We start from the raw sequence: 15,896 nt of genomic DNA on the forward strand, positions 1-15,896 counted from the left end.
TTAGCTTCAGAAAAGAAAATGAACCACAAAATTTTTAGTTTGCAAAATTATGCAATGCTTTTCAATAAATCGGAAATCATTATGGTACATGCTCTAACAGCTCTACAGCTTCAAGGTTCTTAATCTTAGGAGAAATGTTAACTACTTGTCATCCTCTTCTTCCTAATAACAGATTGTGAATTAAATTTAGTTTCTTCTTTGACGTCTTTTTCAAGGATTAAATTGAAATTCCTAACTTTACATGGGAAATTATTTAGCAGAACCATTTCCTTTATAAGAAATTAGAAGGAATAAGATAGTGGTAAAATATAACAAAATGATTTTCTGAAAATAATTCATGCAACCTACTTTACACAACAATGGTTGAAAAAACATTGTGATTGCTCTTGGTGAGGAAAATTACCTCTCAATTTTTATGTCTTACGTGCAGAGTTGCCCTAATTTCTTCTAAGTTGTCACCGTACAAACTATTTTACTTCCTGCCAAATTTCAATTTTATTCATTCTGTTACAGTAAGTTCAGATTGATGACAAATATTTGTCTAGATTGGCAATGTTCTTGCCATTATAAAAGTTCTAGTATTGCTGGAAACACACAACCCTCTATGTATGTTATAGACTATCATCCACAATAATTTTCATTCCTGTGTCATCTGTAAAGTAATTTTTGATTAATTTCAACAAAATTAATGTATTATCTAATTACAATATGGTATAATTGTGCTTACGAACTAAGGGAAGATCTTAGTGGTATGTTAAAAGTATCAAATTTTTCTTTATAATGATAGTCCAAGCATTTATTGTTCAAAAGTCTCATTCACTCAGATAGAAAGATGATAGAGTTCATAGGATGTACCAGTCAGTTTAACAATCTATGTTAAATGTAGTAATAACAGATTAAATGCCATGATTTAAAGAATTGGCGTTGCTTTATTTGAATAGCATATTCACTGTGGTCCAAATGGACCATTTGACCAAAAAGGAATTTTTAGGTCAGTCCGGCACTAGTTGTTCCTATCACTGAGGAATTTTTAAGCCAATGACTGGTAAAATAGTCAGTGTGGTGAAGTGAAAGACACTTAGGAGAAATTTAAGGATAAAAGTCTGTTCATGCCTGCTTTGACAATCAGTGAGCACCTCAAGCAAATATTCAACTTTTCTGTCCTTCCTTTTCTTCATCTGCAAAATGGCAAAGTTGGGCTATATGATCTCTAAAATGTTTCTTATGACTCTGAAGCCTCTGTCTCTAAAAATGTTGCTTAACCTCTCTCAGTATACTCACCTGTAAAATATAGATAATGATACATACCTCATAACTTCACCAAGTTGTTCTCAGGGTTAAGTGAAAAAAATCATTACAAAAGCATGTAGCTAAAGTCATGGCTCATAGGTATTTCATAAATAGCCTATTGAAAGGGGAATTTTTAATAGTTCCATTTAGTTGTATAATTAGCATGCCACATTCAATGCCTCATAATCTAGTTTCGATCCTTGCTTTCTGCAAAGCAGTCAGCTTTACGCTGTAAGGGAATTAAAAAATGATCCATGCTGTTAAAAGACTCACAATATAATGAGAGGGACATGTATAGTCCATCCATTTGCAGATTTCATTTTTTGCAAGTTTGCCTACTCCCTAAGATATATTTGTCACTCCCAAATCAACTCCTGTGCCACCTTCAAGGTCATTTGTGAACTTGCATAGAGCAGCAAAAAACTTGTTTCCTGAAACACTTGTTCCCAGTTGAGGTCCACAAGGTGATGCTTGTTTCAGTCCTCATCCTGTAAGAAGCGTCTTTTTCATGGACTATTTAGTGCCACATTTTTCCCATTTTTGTGCTTTTTGTTGGTGATATCATTTTTTAAAGTGGCCCCCAAGCATCGTGCCAAAGTGCCCTCTCATGTTCCCGAGCACAGGAAGGCTGTCACGTGCTTTACAGAGAAAAGAAACGTGTCCGATAAGCTTCATTCAGAGATGAATATAGTGCTGTTGGCCATGAGTTCAATATTAATGGATCTAGAATATTCATCAAATAAGGTGACTTTAACAGAACTTCACATAGAACAAGATAATGTATTAATCAGCTAACAAAAATGGCATGACCAGGGGCTGGTAGGGACCCAAGCCTGCATTTCCCTGGGAGTCATGCATGGTTCAGTATTTGCTGTTTAAGTGTTCATAGTGACTTTATAGAACATAACTGATGCAAATGATGAGAACTGACTGTCCCTAGTACACACTGGACCTGAAAAGTCATATAGTAAATGTAAAATGCTAAATGGGAGGACCAAGGAAGGAGAGAATAATTCTGTAGGTGGGACTTGGAAAAATATCATACAGTAGGAGACATTTGACCATGCTTTACAGGGATGTGGAGCATTGAGTGTAGGGCTGACAATGGCATGACTCAAGAGTCCAAGAAAAACCAGCTTTCCCTCGCTATGCCAGATGTTGGGGGAGCTCCAGGTAGGTGACTCTGCTAGTTAAGGTTGGGCTTTAAATAGTGTGAAGCATGAAGTAGAGCAGTGTGACTTTGAACAAGTTACTCAGCATCTCATGCCTCAGTGTCCCCCCCTGTAAATAGGAATAACAATGTTACATATCACATAGGGGTACTGGGAGAATTGAACATGAGTTATTAAGCGTAAAGCACTTAGATCAGTGTCTGGCATGTATTAAGTGCATATGCAACTTCTAAAATTTATTGTGGAAGCCTTTGAGTGTGCCACTGACCAATCCCAATTACATTCAGTGAGCAGTAGATGCTGTTTCTGTATTAATACCTACGTCTATATCTTTATGTAGCTAAATATGTCAACCTAAAACTGAGAGTTATAATGGCACCAACAAATTGGAGTAACAATTTTTAGCCATCAAACTTTCCAGACTTCATTTGGGAATGTCAATATAGAACCAATGTGTGTCTGGACAATCCAAAACTCAACTCTTCATTGGCATTACTGTTATCAGTGCCTCACCCTTGGGCTTCTTAGCAGGTCACCGCGAGCTAGGTTAAGAATAGCTTTAGGACATTTGAGCTCTTTCTGATACACAAATGCCTTTGTTTTCTTGCACAGATCAAAGCTTGTCAGATGGAGAAAGAAAAACTAGAAAGGCAATTAAAACAGGTATGTTGATCCTTAGAGTCATCAACCCTCTTGTCACGTTTGAAATGCCAACTTTAGGTTTTACTCGCACATTTATTCCCAAGTACAGCAGTTTCTAATGGATTCAATTAAAGGCATATTCAGGCTCTGCTACAGATGGCCTGAGAACAATCCATGTTTTTCATGGTCAACTGAAACATCAGTGGAGAGATAATGCTTAAGTATCACCAAGGTCTCTCAACCCTAACGCTCATGAAAAACACACACTTTACAGAACATGTTCCCAGGAGCACAAGCTTTAGTGTATGTTCGTGTGAATGGAAATTTCTTCATAGACCCACAAACACCTAGGAAATACATTTCCTTGGTATTTCTTGCAGTTGCTCAACCAGTTGACAATGGAAAACTACGCCGAAGACTTGTGCCTTCTTTTGAGAAAGCAGGGTATCTTCTTGGGCATTGAAGCCTTCTACCTTGTTCTCTAGTAGCCTTAAGGAATGAATATTATTTCTCTTAATTCCTAATTCCCTCTCTGGACTTCAGTTATGCCAGAAGGGTCTCTGGCTGCAGTTTAAGAAAATGTATTTTTTGGCTTAATGGTTTTTCTTAAGCAAGGACACCCTGGGAAGATAACTGAGAAACACAAAGTTCACTCTCTACACCTTTCCAGGGTTTTTAATTTCTTCAACACAGAAAAATCACTAAGGTTTCACCTTAAGGAGAATTTGGCCTGGGAGCTTCACTGGTATCCATCCACAGTCTACACTGACAGGTCTCCTCTCTTGAATCAGGATTATGCCAGAGTTAGGCTAAGCCTTACGATTTAAACCAAACCTTGTGGTTGTATAAAGTGAGTGTCAGTGTGACTTTGCAATCTCACCCACTCCCGGTGAACCGGCAGCACCATTCTCCTCAGATGTATTTCCCAACCTGTAACTGCGGCTTGAAGCTCCCTGTGTGGGATCCACGTGGACCGGCAGTTCCTGGGGCCGTGCGGGATCTGCAGCAGCACCCAGTAAGTAGAGCTCTCATCCAACAAGCAACGGCTTACGTTTCTAATGTGTGCTGCTGCTCTCTTTTGGTAGAAACAATGTCTGCCTCTGGAATTTTGACACATTATTTTATCTGCATAAAGAGCTCCTATTTATCTCAGCCTCTAATCTTCAGAGTTAACAATGGTCAATGTGCAATATAATTATCTTTGGGACACTGTATCCACAGGACATGATATGAATAAATTAACTGAAAGGCATCAAATTGAGCTAACATTCCCTGAATGAACATATCGCATTTTATATGGGATTCTTTTTAATGATATACTGACTCTTCCAAAGGGACATGTCTGTGTATAAAGCAAAGTGAATATAGCAAACCAGTCTGGGAGATGCCTTTTTAGTTGTAAACTTATATTGAACTACTAAATTGCTACATCTGTGCAAAATAGTTTTTGACATTTTCCAATTGAAAGGATATTCTTTAAAGGATCCAAGAAAAAGTGACCCACTTAAGTTGCTATGACTGTATCTACCCAGGCCAAATGAAATGAAGAGTGGAGCAATTATTTGTAAGTGGAATTGATTTGGACAATCAACCCGAATAAGTCAGACTCAGCACCCTCCGCTTCCTTCTCAGTAGCAGCGTTCCACCCGCCCTCCCCATGGTCTGGATACTTGTCCCCACTCCCTAATTTGCCTACATAGACTCTTTAGACACGAAGTAAATTACGCATTTTCATGCATTTTGGATTGGCTCAGACAACCCCCTCCTCCTTAGTTGCTATTAGCTGTGTTTCTAATTATGCAAAAGATCTGGGATTTTAACTAGGGATTTTCCAAGAAGAGCACTTAGAGTGCATGGTTCTCGTTTGCCTGAAACTTCTCATACTTTTGCATTTGAGTGTGACTCAAAGCCCAAGGGAGGGCTTTCCCAAGGAAGGAGATAATGACTCTGGGTGGCGGAAGGATTTCGGAGTTTAATGAGCATCTCTTATTTGACCCTGGTGTGACACGGCGCCACAGCTGAGTTTGGTTCTTGTCATGTTGTTCTGGTTGCTACTTCTGTCTGCTCTCCCTCCTCCATTTCCTTTTCTTCTTTATCTGTTTGCTTAATTTTTACTCTGCACTAGAAACATTTCTGGGAATCTCCAAATGCATGACTCATTCCTTAGATTTTTTTTTTTCAGAATGTAGAAGTAAATTTATATTGTGGGAAACATAAAAAGAGAGAAATTTACTAAGGAGTTAGCATCTACAGGTTGGAGAATTGGGGAAATATTCTTGTGAAAGCTTAACTATAAAACCAATGAGTCATTCAAGTTTATCTAGAAGCAGAAATGACTGTTTTCTTCAAATCTTCATTTGTGGAAAGAAGGCAGAAACTCACCTGCTTTAAAAGCTCAACAAATTTTTCTATCAGTTATAAGAGACAAAACAGTCTAGATCACATAAAATTGTCACCAAATAAAGGTCCGTATTGGAAAAGATTTTAAACCATGTATAATGGCTACATTTTCAGGCAATATTCAGTTCGGTATGATGATAGAATTTACAGAAACTCCCAGAGTTCACTTTAAAAGCATATTTCATGTTTCATGCTTATTTCTTAGGCTGTATTAAAGCACATGTGATGGTGTTTGTAAAATTGTGGTATATTCACCTTCTTTTGGCAACTGTCCTGGAATAGAAAACTGAAGCTCACGTCACTTATCCTATGTGTTATTTGAGACATCTAAAAATAAACGAGAAGATGAAAAACAGAAGTGATCTCACTTCCTCTTTGCGTTTTTTCATGGACCAAAAACAGCTAAGAGCCTAGGTGTCTGAGTGAGGGTCCAGTGGGGTCAGACTGTATAAATGCAGCATTTCTTAGTGTCTTGTCAGACAACTGAACTGTTAGGCTACTTTCTGTGGTCTGGCAGTCCTGTAAAATGTTCTCGATTGGCTCATTGCTGGAGAAATTTTTCCTGAGTTATTTTCAGGAGGTGATTAAATAACAGAACAAAAGGTCTGTATTCTCTGTGTCTTGGGGAGAGGTAGGAGGCAGGCGTATGCCAGAGGACAGGGAACAGGAAGACAGGAAGACCTACCCACCTCCTGGGCAGATAAAGCTGAAGTTGCTCTGTTCCAAGTAGTTTAATACAAAGATTCTGACCTTGGAACTCTGTTTTGAAATTCAAGTCTATAGCTTATGATTTGTTCAACGCAGTTCATTTTACATGTTTCTTGATGTTCAATATCTCACAGTTCTTAACTGGTGTAAATCTAGGAGAAAATCCCAGGAGAAGACTCCAGGTCTGCCCGCTCTTCTGGCTGCCTCTCTAGTCTGAATTATCTGAGCAGTTTAGAGTAGTCTGCAGAGGAACAGCACGAAGGGAAAGATTTTCTTCACTTTAATGTCCTAAGTCTCTGTTAGCTGTGTCCTCACATAATGGCTTAGATTTCTTCCTTGAACCACCACAAAAAACATTAAACGTGTAAATTTTTGCCTGAGTCTTCCTGTTTCCTCCTGGGTGAGGCTTTTAAAAAGAGTCTTTGTTGCTGGTAAATTGTTTTGTTTTATTTATGGGCCATAGTAAGTTTTACAAGAGTGTTTATACTTCTGCACATGTCGCAAGCACATCTGTTTCCCAAAAAAGCCACAGTCTCGAAGAGGAAAAAATTCTGGCCAAACACAGAGTGGATTTAGGAGAGGAGGAGGGAGATGGTAGTAGCGATGAGGGAGGTAAGAGAGGTGAGCAAGACTGGCAACAGGCTTGGATAGAAACTACTACTGTGTTGCCCATGTAACAAAAGCCACACAGTTTGGTTATATTTTTAACGTGCCACTCTGTTTTGCTGGAAGCCCACCCTGCTACAGTAACGTTTTATTGTCCCACACAGCCGGACTATCAGTGGTATGCTCCTGACCAGTTTCCGCCAGATGTGCAGCACAAGGCAAATGGTAAGACCACAGCTGTAGTGAGCATTCTTTCATGTTTACATTTCAATGGGATCTTTGGGGGGATGTTTACTCAACATCCATTCATTCTCTGGGAGTACCTACTCTAAAGCTGTGCTGCATACACAACTCTAATGTGATGCACCTGGGGCGAAACTGCACTCCTCTAGGAAAAGAGAATGTTGGAATGCAGACATGCGTGGATCTCAGTTCTGGCTTCTGCTCCTATGGCGGTCTCAGAGTCAGTATTCCATCTGGGTTCGACATGAGAACTGCCAGCAGAGCCATACTGTAACAACAACAACAAAGCTCTGAAATTCTCCTACAAAGGACACATGTGCTGCCACTATTCCAGGTTGGGTTTGCTAGGCAGATGTTTTAAATGTCACTGGCAGACAGACAGAGGAAACCCAAGGCTCAGATCTGTGTTCCATAATGACTAAATGTCAGACTCCACATTTAGGCCAGAGTTGCCCACAATACCCACCTGGAAGTACTATGGGAAGAACTAAAAAGTCACCTACAAGGTACTCACAACTAAGAGTACTCTTCTATCTTATTTTTCTTTGGTTTACCATTCTCCTCACTCTTTCCAGAATGTGCTATCCTTTCTACCACTTGTTTCTGTGGTCTCACGAGGCCATCCAGGAGTGTGCTGTATAACCTGGGCTGTGATCATAATCCCACTTGTAATCTCATCACGTATAGTCAAAAGTCGGCATTGTCTGCCACATGTTTAAAATCCATGTGACACATGCCTGTGATTCTAGGCTGTTCATTTCCAGAGATTGGAATCTATCAAGACAAGCTGAAGATGAGCCATATTCCAATTTCAGGCCATATACTTAAAATTTAATCTCATTTACTTCAGATCTGAGATCACAGAATTCTGGTTTTTAATACAAGGGGTCCATTATGGAGTGGAAGTAAGGAGCCACAGATACCACTTGTAGCTTTGCAGGTTGTGAACTTCACAAGCCCAAAGGGTCCTTCATGGTAGTTTATGTAAACAGAGCCTCCTAGAGTTGAGCAGTACACAACTTGGACAGCTGTACAGAGAACCATGGGGAGTGGCAAAGGCCATAGCTTACAGTAGCATTATGGAGAAGAAAGATAAAAAGTGAGAACTTTATAAGAAAATGTATACCTATTTATTAGAAAACTGTAGCACTTTCTTTTTTCTTTTCTTTCTATTACAACTATAACCATTGGCTTTAATGACGTTTTGGGGTTCCAGTCATAAGAGAGAGCTTTTAATAGAAAGGCATACTGTTAACCATAATGACTGCTGCATAATGCCTGTGTTTTTGAAATCCATTTTTGTCTAATAGCTGAGTTTCACCTGATTATAATTTTCCGTTTTATATTACATTGGTCTGGAATGAGTATTAAAAATATTTTCTCCTGAATTGAAGTTTAATCAGTAAAAAGTACAATTATCCAGTAGAGACTTCAATAATCTCTTAAAGCCATTTATATTCACTATTGGATTCTTCCTGGACCAATGTAATAGAAGCTAATGATTATATAAAATAGAAATGAATTGTGATGACCTTCAGAAACTAAATAATATGCAAAAATATAATTTTATAGTCAATGTGTGAGACCTACCAATTCTTGTCTACTTGGGAAGAAATAGAAGAGCTTTGTGATGTATAAACATGCTTTCTATCAGTGCCTACAGACGTAAAATTACAATAAAACATAAACCCTTATTATGTAGGAACTTAAGTATTTTTTAAAACATTGTTTTAATCTTCACAACAATGCTATCAAGTAGGTTTTATTATTACACCATTTTACAGATGAAGAAACTGAGGCTTGGAGAATTTAAGTAGCATGTCTAAATTAGGAAGTTAGGAAGTTCTTAAATTAGGAAATTAGGAGTTAAGAAGATTGAGCCCTGGGCTTAGATTGCAGGTGTATTAGACTTCAAAACCTGTGCTTTGAGTCACATCCTGTAGTGCCTTTGAAAATCAACCTCTCTCACCATATTAAAAATTTCTAAAATAATACATATAAAAATAAGCCTGGGGGCCTTAATTTGGTTAATTATACGACTAGTATCTAATGCTCAATGATCTCTTCTTCCTAAGAACTCACAGCATATATTACCAGTGCTTCTCATTTGACATTTCGGATATCACAGGTAAAAGAACTATGTAGCTGGTACTATGTAAGAGTAAGTGCATAATAAATGTGTTATGAGCTGGTCTTGCTTGGGCAGCCCTGGTGGAAACTGAATAGGTATGCTACCATCCAAAATTTGTCCCTCTCTGCACCTGCCTGTGGCTTGTCTGCAGCAGGTGAGGAGGGCTGATCGTGGCTAGGGGACCACCATAGAAAGAAATCCCTTTCTTAAAAATCTACCTGCTCGGGATTCCTGTCGCTCCTCTTCCAGCTCCCAAAGCTGACACTATCTCAAAGCTCAGGCTAGGTCATGAGAATTGTCAGACGCTCTGAAATCACCCTTGTCACCAACATCGCACGTGCCATCATTTAATTTCGTACTGATTCTTGTAATTTTTTGTTTCGTTTAATTGGAAAGCTCCTTTTGATTTGTAAGTCCAACCTAATTCCTCCAAATTCTGAAAAAGAATTTTGGGGTATTGATTGTTAAACAAATGTGGGTTTAAAAATCTTTTTATGATACAGATCTTTTTGTTGTCTTATTATATGACTAATATTTTTATTCTGCACTATTCAAGAATACATACACAAGTGATCAGTATAGTCTGTGTTTTGGGCTAGAAATACCAAAAATCAAGCAATGGAAAGAAAAATGAGTGAAAAAATTAGACTCTGTTTCTGATCATCTATACAAAGAAACTATTTCTTAAAACCACTATATATTGTATTCAGATAATAAGGACTTAAAATATGTTATTTATATTTAAATGAAAAGGATCCTTTCAAAAATGTGGATATTTAAATTAACATCAATTAGTGTACTTTATAGATTGTCCTAGTTCTTGGTTTTTATTAATTTCCTATGACTCCTGACAAATTTATTTTTCTGACCCCAATATATGTAGGATATCTTTATCCTAGTATCTTTTTTTTGCAATTATTCCTCTTTTTATAATTTAAGCTGAAATAGTGGCTCTTATGTCTATACATAGAATATTTATAGAGTGGTAGCCTTGTGATTGTTAGAAGATACAGTGGGTGCGTCATGGGCAAATTTCTCTGATAGCACTAGATCCTCCTGTAACACTGCCAGGGTCTGGGGCAAGAATGCAAGGAGAATTGCATACTTTATGTATAAATATTTAAATGTTATGGCTCAAGCTTAGAAGCTATTGAAGTATAGTCTGTCCTACTATTGATAAATATCCTGGCAGGCCAGAGTCAAATTCGGACTGCTCAAAGTCCAGCCAGCTCTGCCAGGACCCAGTGGCACCAGGAGACCAGAGCCGTTGTCTACCACCTTCTCCTCCCACCTCCCTCTCTGAGGGGTCTTGAAGGTGAATTTGAGGACAGTCCAGACAGCACATCACAACTTGACCCATATCCCCCTCAGCACCTCATAAACAGCACTCCTTGGCTTCGGGCCTAGGGAAGAGGACCACATGGGGCCTGGAAGCAGACCCAGGGTCACTCGGCAGAGAATTTGGGGGTCTGAGTGGAGGAGCCCCGGGCTCGTGCTAAAGGAAGGCAGACACACTGTTGGGGGGAGTCTGGCTGGAGGAGGCCAGAGCAGGGTCCTCCCTGGCCCAGGATTTAGGTCGGTAGGTACAGAGTACCACATCGAACAGTCTTCAGGTCAACTGATTTCCAGCCTTGCTGTCAGTCACATCTGTGGTTCTTTTAGAGTACCTTGGCGACACACTGAAATCAAATCTTCTTTCAGGAACTAAAGATCTAAATAAAGGTTTCGAATTATTTGAGACTTACTTGGCTTTCCCTGTTCATAGCATTAAATAATGGCATTTTCCCACACTGGGTTCCAGTTTCTGTTTAAACCTGTGATTTTACAAAGAACGTTTTAATCTCATTTTATCTGTTATCAGAATGGGATGCCAAATGTCTTCCATGTTTCCGGAACAATTATGGCACAATAGAGTCAGCATAACCTTGAAAACAGCTTGGTTATTTCCTTGTTTGTGGAACGTCAGAAGGCTGTGTTGTTCTGCCTGTGTTGTACGCCAGTCACTTCTGGACCTTCCAAAATTTCCATATGGTGCCGAGTTGAACTGTCTAATAAGGTGGAACTCAACTCTTACATAGTTGGAGAGGCACAAAATGTGGGGACGTGAGACTGTGTTGTGAGCAAACACAATTATTTTTTTACAATACAGAGATCAAAGCCCAACCACTATAATTGGCCTTTACCAATGTCCAGTAATAATTCATTAACTGAATACTGACTGAACTCATTACCATAACAAAGTTCCACAAACTAGGTGGCTTAAAACAACAAAAATTTATGTTCTCACAGCTCTGGAGGCCAGAAGTCCAAAATCAAGGGTTGGCAGTGTTACTCCCCCTTCCGAGCCTCCAGAGGAGGGTCCTTTCTTGCCTCTTTCAGCCTCTAGTAGCCCCAGATGGCCTTGGCTGTGACAGCAGAACTCCAGTCTCTGCCTCTGTCTTCACATGCCTGTCTTCCCTCCTTGTCTGTGTTTAAATTTTCCTCTTCTTATAAGGACACCAGTGCTATTGGATTAGGCTAATCCAGTATAACCTCGTATTAACCTGCTTATGTCTGCAAAGTCCCCATTCCCAAATAAGGGCACAGTCACAGGTACCAGGGGCAAGGACTTAAGCACATCTTTTGGGGGGACACAATTTACCCCATAACACTAGCTATGCCAGGAACTGTATTTTAGGTGTTTTATACTTATCATCTTATCAAAACCCTCATAGCGACCTTGTGAAACGAGGACTGCTCCTGTCCCTGCTTTTTAAAGTGTGGAGACTGAGGAGCAAAGAAATAAGGTAATTTGTCTAACCTCACCTGGCTAGTTGTTAGCTGACACAGACAAGCCCATGCAGCCTCACTCCAAAGCCCACATTATAACCACGAAGCAATTTGGACCACCCCATGCTCTACATTAAGTAAAATATAATAGTGTTGTATTTTGCACATATATTATTTAAATAAATTCTGATGGTCCTGTCCTGAAAGCCAGAATCTTTATTTCTCACTTTGTGTCTCTTTATAACTGTCTATATCTAAACATTACAGATGATTTTACAACAGTAAATAGCTTCCATTTGTTAGATTTTTTTCAGTGTCTAATAGTATGAAGAGATAAGGGAACCAGTTTAAATAGTAAAAACTACTTAAGAAATGTAAGAGAAGAAACTTAGAGACCATGCTTTGCAGAATTTTCAATACAGATGGATAAAATATCAATAATATTTTTCTTTTGTAAAACATGTTCCTTTCTTAATTATCTCGCCAGTGGTTAATAGAGAAGATTAATGAAACTTAAAGGAAGATAATTCTACGCCTGTTTCTAGATTGTTAGAAAAGAATTACAGGAGAAATAACACCTCACCTTTAATGCTCTAAAGGTCAGCTTAGAAATAAACTAAGTGATTTTGCTAAGGGACTATTAAATACAGTGCAAAAGCATATTTACATGTACAGCAACATATGAAAATACAGATGGTAAATATATTCCTGTTAAAACACTGATTTCATAAGCAAAGACTAAACATTCTAATTAGCAGTCTGTATGGATAGATACAGGTAGATAGACAAATAGATAGGGAGGGCCTAGATCAGAAAAATGGACACAATATTGCTACGATGTCTATCAAAGAAGTTCTGCCTATGTTTCTTCTAGGAGTTTTATGGTTTCCAGTAGATTTTTTTTTAATGGCCACAGTTCTCAGAAGAATGTTTTTTTAAGCCTGGAAAAGTAACTTCTTATCTTCCTATTACTAAAATGTTGGTTCAGCATGTCTTTGAAATACCAAATGCAGAGCAGCAAGTATAAAACATTTAAGATACACTAAATTGTTACCATGAATGAGGAAAACACCCTATTTCTTGGCGATAACATGATTTTTTTTTCCTGTTACCATAAGTAGACCTCATCGACTTTGTCTTTTCTGCGGTTCTATTTGTGGCAGTCTGTCCTGGTCCTACGAAAATATTCCCAATTTTCGGTATCTGTTTTCGTGATACACTATCACACCTTGAGAACTGTGATCTTTTCTATGGCTTTTTAAGCTAGTTTATTTGGCGGTTCTCTCTCTGGGGTGAGTACTGAACCGAATAGTAACACATGTGACTTACTTTCATAAGCAAATGCAAGCCACCAAATGCCAGCGAGAATGAGTAGAATAGACTGTTCCTCTCCAGGCATGGTTAGAACTAGGCCTCAGGTGAGCTCACCAAATGGTGAGCATATGTCAGTGCCGAAAAGAATAACCCTCCGTTTGCCGCTGCCTGATTTCTCAGTGCAAACTCGTAGGGGCTCATGAATAAAATATTTCTTTTTCTGGCCAACCTCGAAGTTTGTTAGCCTTCAGCCAGAAGAAGAGAGATGAATTTTTAATTTTGAATCTGAAACATTTTCCTGCTGTTTCTCATAGGTTTCACAGAAAAGAAAGTCAGCCAGTAGACGCGCACACAGCGGAGGAGCGCGCGGGCCCGGGGGGAGCCTGGCGGCGCCCCCACCCCCACCCCCACCCCGCTCTGCCGCGGCCGTGTCTGCGCTGCTGCCGCTCGGCTGCTGCGCTCCTGGGGCGCGCTGAGGGTCCCCTCTGGCACGGATGCGGCCGCGGCCGCGACGGCCGAGGTGCTGACCAGGTCCGGGGAGCCGGACTCTACAGCCGTCACAGCTCCCAGTTTCCTCCCAGTGAGGTTTGCCGACGGATTCTGCGCCGCTCCCCCAAGTTTTCCTCCGCACCTCGCTGCTGGATTTACAGGGATGATTTCGTGATATCAGCACCTCCACTTGGGGGTGCAATGATATTGCATGTTGATTTAAATATTTAAAAATTTCCCCTTGGGGGAAACTTTTCTGCAGCTTTAAAACTTTAATATTTGCTCCCATTATTTTTATAGGGGCTTAATTCTTCAGCCAGTGTAACTAGATGCTATGTTCATCGTTGTTGGTCTTCGTGATCTGGCAAATAGGATTGAAGAGGTGTATATATTTCCTTAAACTAAATGAGTACTTCAGCCTGAATAAAATGGTAAACTTGGAACTACTCTTTAATCAAATCATTTCTTTAAGATGAGAAATTGTGAGCCTACTTCTTTGTAGGTGGATTAGATTATGAAATATAAAAATCCTAACGTGATGGTGATGGCTTTGCTACATTCATACATACTAACAGTAATGGTTCAGAGATATATGGATTTGCAGCTAAATCTGTTTTCCTTCTTGTGCATGTGAGTAATTATTAATGAAAAACATAACTCTGACTTCTCAAACCAATTAAATTGGAAAGCAAATGTAGCCAAATTTTATTGCAATTAAATTATACAGGGACATAACAGATGTCTAAAGCTTAAGCAGATTTAAAAGTATTAAGTTCATCCATTTAATAAGGATTCTGTGAGGACCAACTGGTGATCCTCTTTGTGAGGAGAGATAAAGCAGGAGTGTGAGATCCATGGATATCCGTACTTCTAGGATCTAAAGAAAACCAGGAGCATTGGCTGAAACTGCGGTCAAATAAACAATCCAGAGATACAGCTGAGACAATTTAGCTCCGACTTCCAGAGGTTATGCTGCTTAATTCCAGCTCAGTTTTTTTGTTTTTCAATTTCTGGAAATACTTGAAGCTTTGTGTAGTAGGAAGGTGAAAGATCCTTAAGAAGTTAAATACTTTCAACCTCAGTCTCTGGCTACTTAATTCTTGATAATTCTTAAGAAAGAATTGTCCCTTTCATGTTAATTCACTAAAGCTTTATTTTTCCTACTACTTATTAAAGAGATACATCATTTTTGACCAATACTTCACTATTGAGTGAATCAGAAAGACAACAGTTTTATTGAAACATTTTGGTTTACTTTTTAAAATTTCCATTTCCTCAGATTAGTGAAAAAGTCATTGTGATACCAACTTCTAGAAGTAGATTAAGTTTGCCAACCAAGCTGTGCCCACCAGAATAAAAACTGAACATACATACAAGAAGTACCCCTTGATAGTCTTGATACAGGCCAGTTCAACAGCAGTAAAACATGATTTAACTATCCTATTACTACATTATTGAAGTCATCCTATTACTAATTAGCAAGTTTCCAAGCATTGGCAAGATTGTACAAATGCTAATGTATTGGGAGAAAATCCAATTTAAGTGAGACCTAATTTCATCTGAACTCCCCGTGGGTGACTACAGATGTGCGAAGAGGACCCCTTGCTCAGAGTACAACTGTTGTTCTAAGATAGATTTGCACAGCCCTGGCCTGAGAGTCAGCCAGTCCCTCCTGTGTCCCTCCCCCGAGTCATTTGTTTGGGGACATCTCTGTCTCAGCTCATTAGAAAGGCCATACCCCTCCGCTGTGGTACTTACTTCATTATCCCACGCAATTTGTAGAAACTGTGTGAGGAGAGCTGTGTCCCTTTGAAATGAGAGGAAGTCACGCCACACGGTCTCTTTTCCTTTGGAAATGTAAGACTAGGCACATTTTAGGTTTTCGGTGATCATGGAGAATTTGAGCTTTGCCTTGAAGGTATGACATGAAGAGAAAGGTGTATTTACTTTGTCATGGTTGTGATGTGATGTCAGAAGAAAACTTTCCTCGGGGTTTAGTTCGGTCTGGGGGTTAGGCCAGCCTTAAACACTCAATAGCATCAGTTTTTTTTTTTAAACCTCATTTTCTCTATCAACAAAAAGGATATTTTGGACTAAATTTCTAATATTATTAAGCATGGACTAACTTCTTG

General features: G+C 39.2%; 1 protein-coding gene across 5 annotated transcripts in view; it reads left to right on the plus strand.

Moving 5' to 3' along the window:
* TNIP3 (TNFAIP3 interacting protein 3) overlaps window positions 1–14,207 on the plus strand; it is an 82,284-nt gene extending 68,077 nt beyond the window's left edge. For 3 of the 5 annotated variants that reach the window (XM_072937952.1, XM_072937943.1, XM_072937962.1), the window contains exons 10-13: window positions 3,075–3,125; window positions 4,006–4,119; window positions 6,983–7,043; window positions 13,590–14,207. In XM_072937952.1, the coding sequence (XP_072794053.1) occupies window positions 3,075–3,125; window positions 4,006–4,119; window positions 6,983–7,043; window positions 13,590–13,618 (255 nt within the window). In that variant the 3' untranslated portion in view covers window positions 13,619–14,207. Of the gene's footprint in view, window positions 1–3,074; window positions 3,126–3,484; window positions 3,628–4,005; window positions 4,120–6,982; window positions 7,044–13,589 lie in introns of those variants that run through there. The other 2 variants (XM_072937946.1, XM_072937957.1) reach the window with 2 other exon arrangements.
* Window positions 14,208–15,896: the final 1,689 nt, after the last annotated feature.

Source organism: Vicugna pacos, chromosome 2, assembly GCF_048564905.1.
Source record: "Vicugna pacos chromosome 2, VicPac4, whole genome shotgun sequence".
In the NCBI taxonomy this organism is placed as follows: Eukaryota; Metazoa; Chordata; class Mammalia; order Artiodactyla; family Camelidae; genus Vicugna; species Vicugna pacos.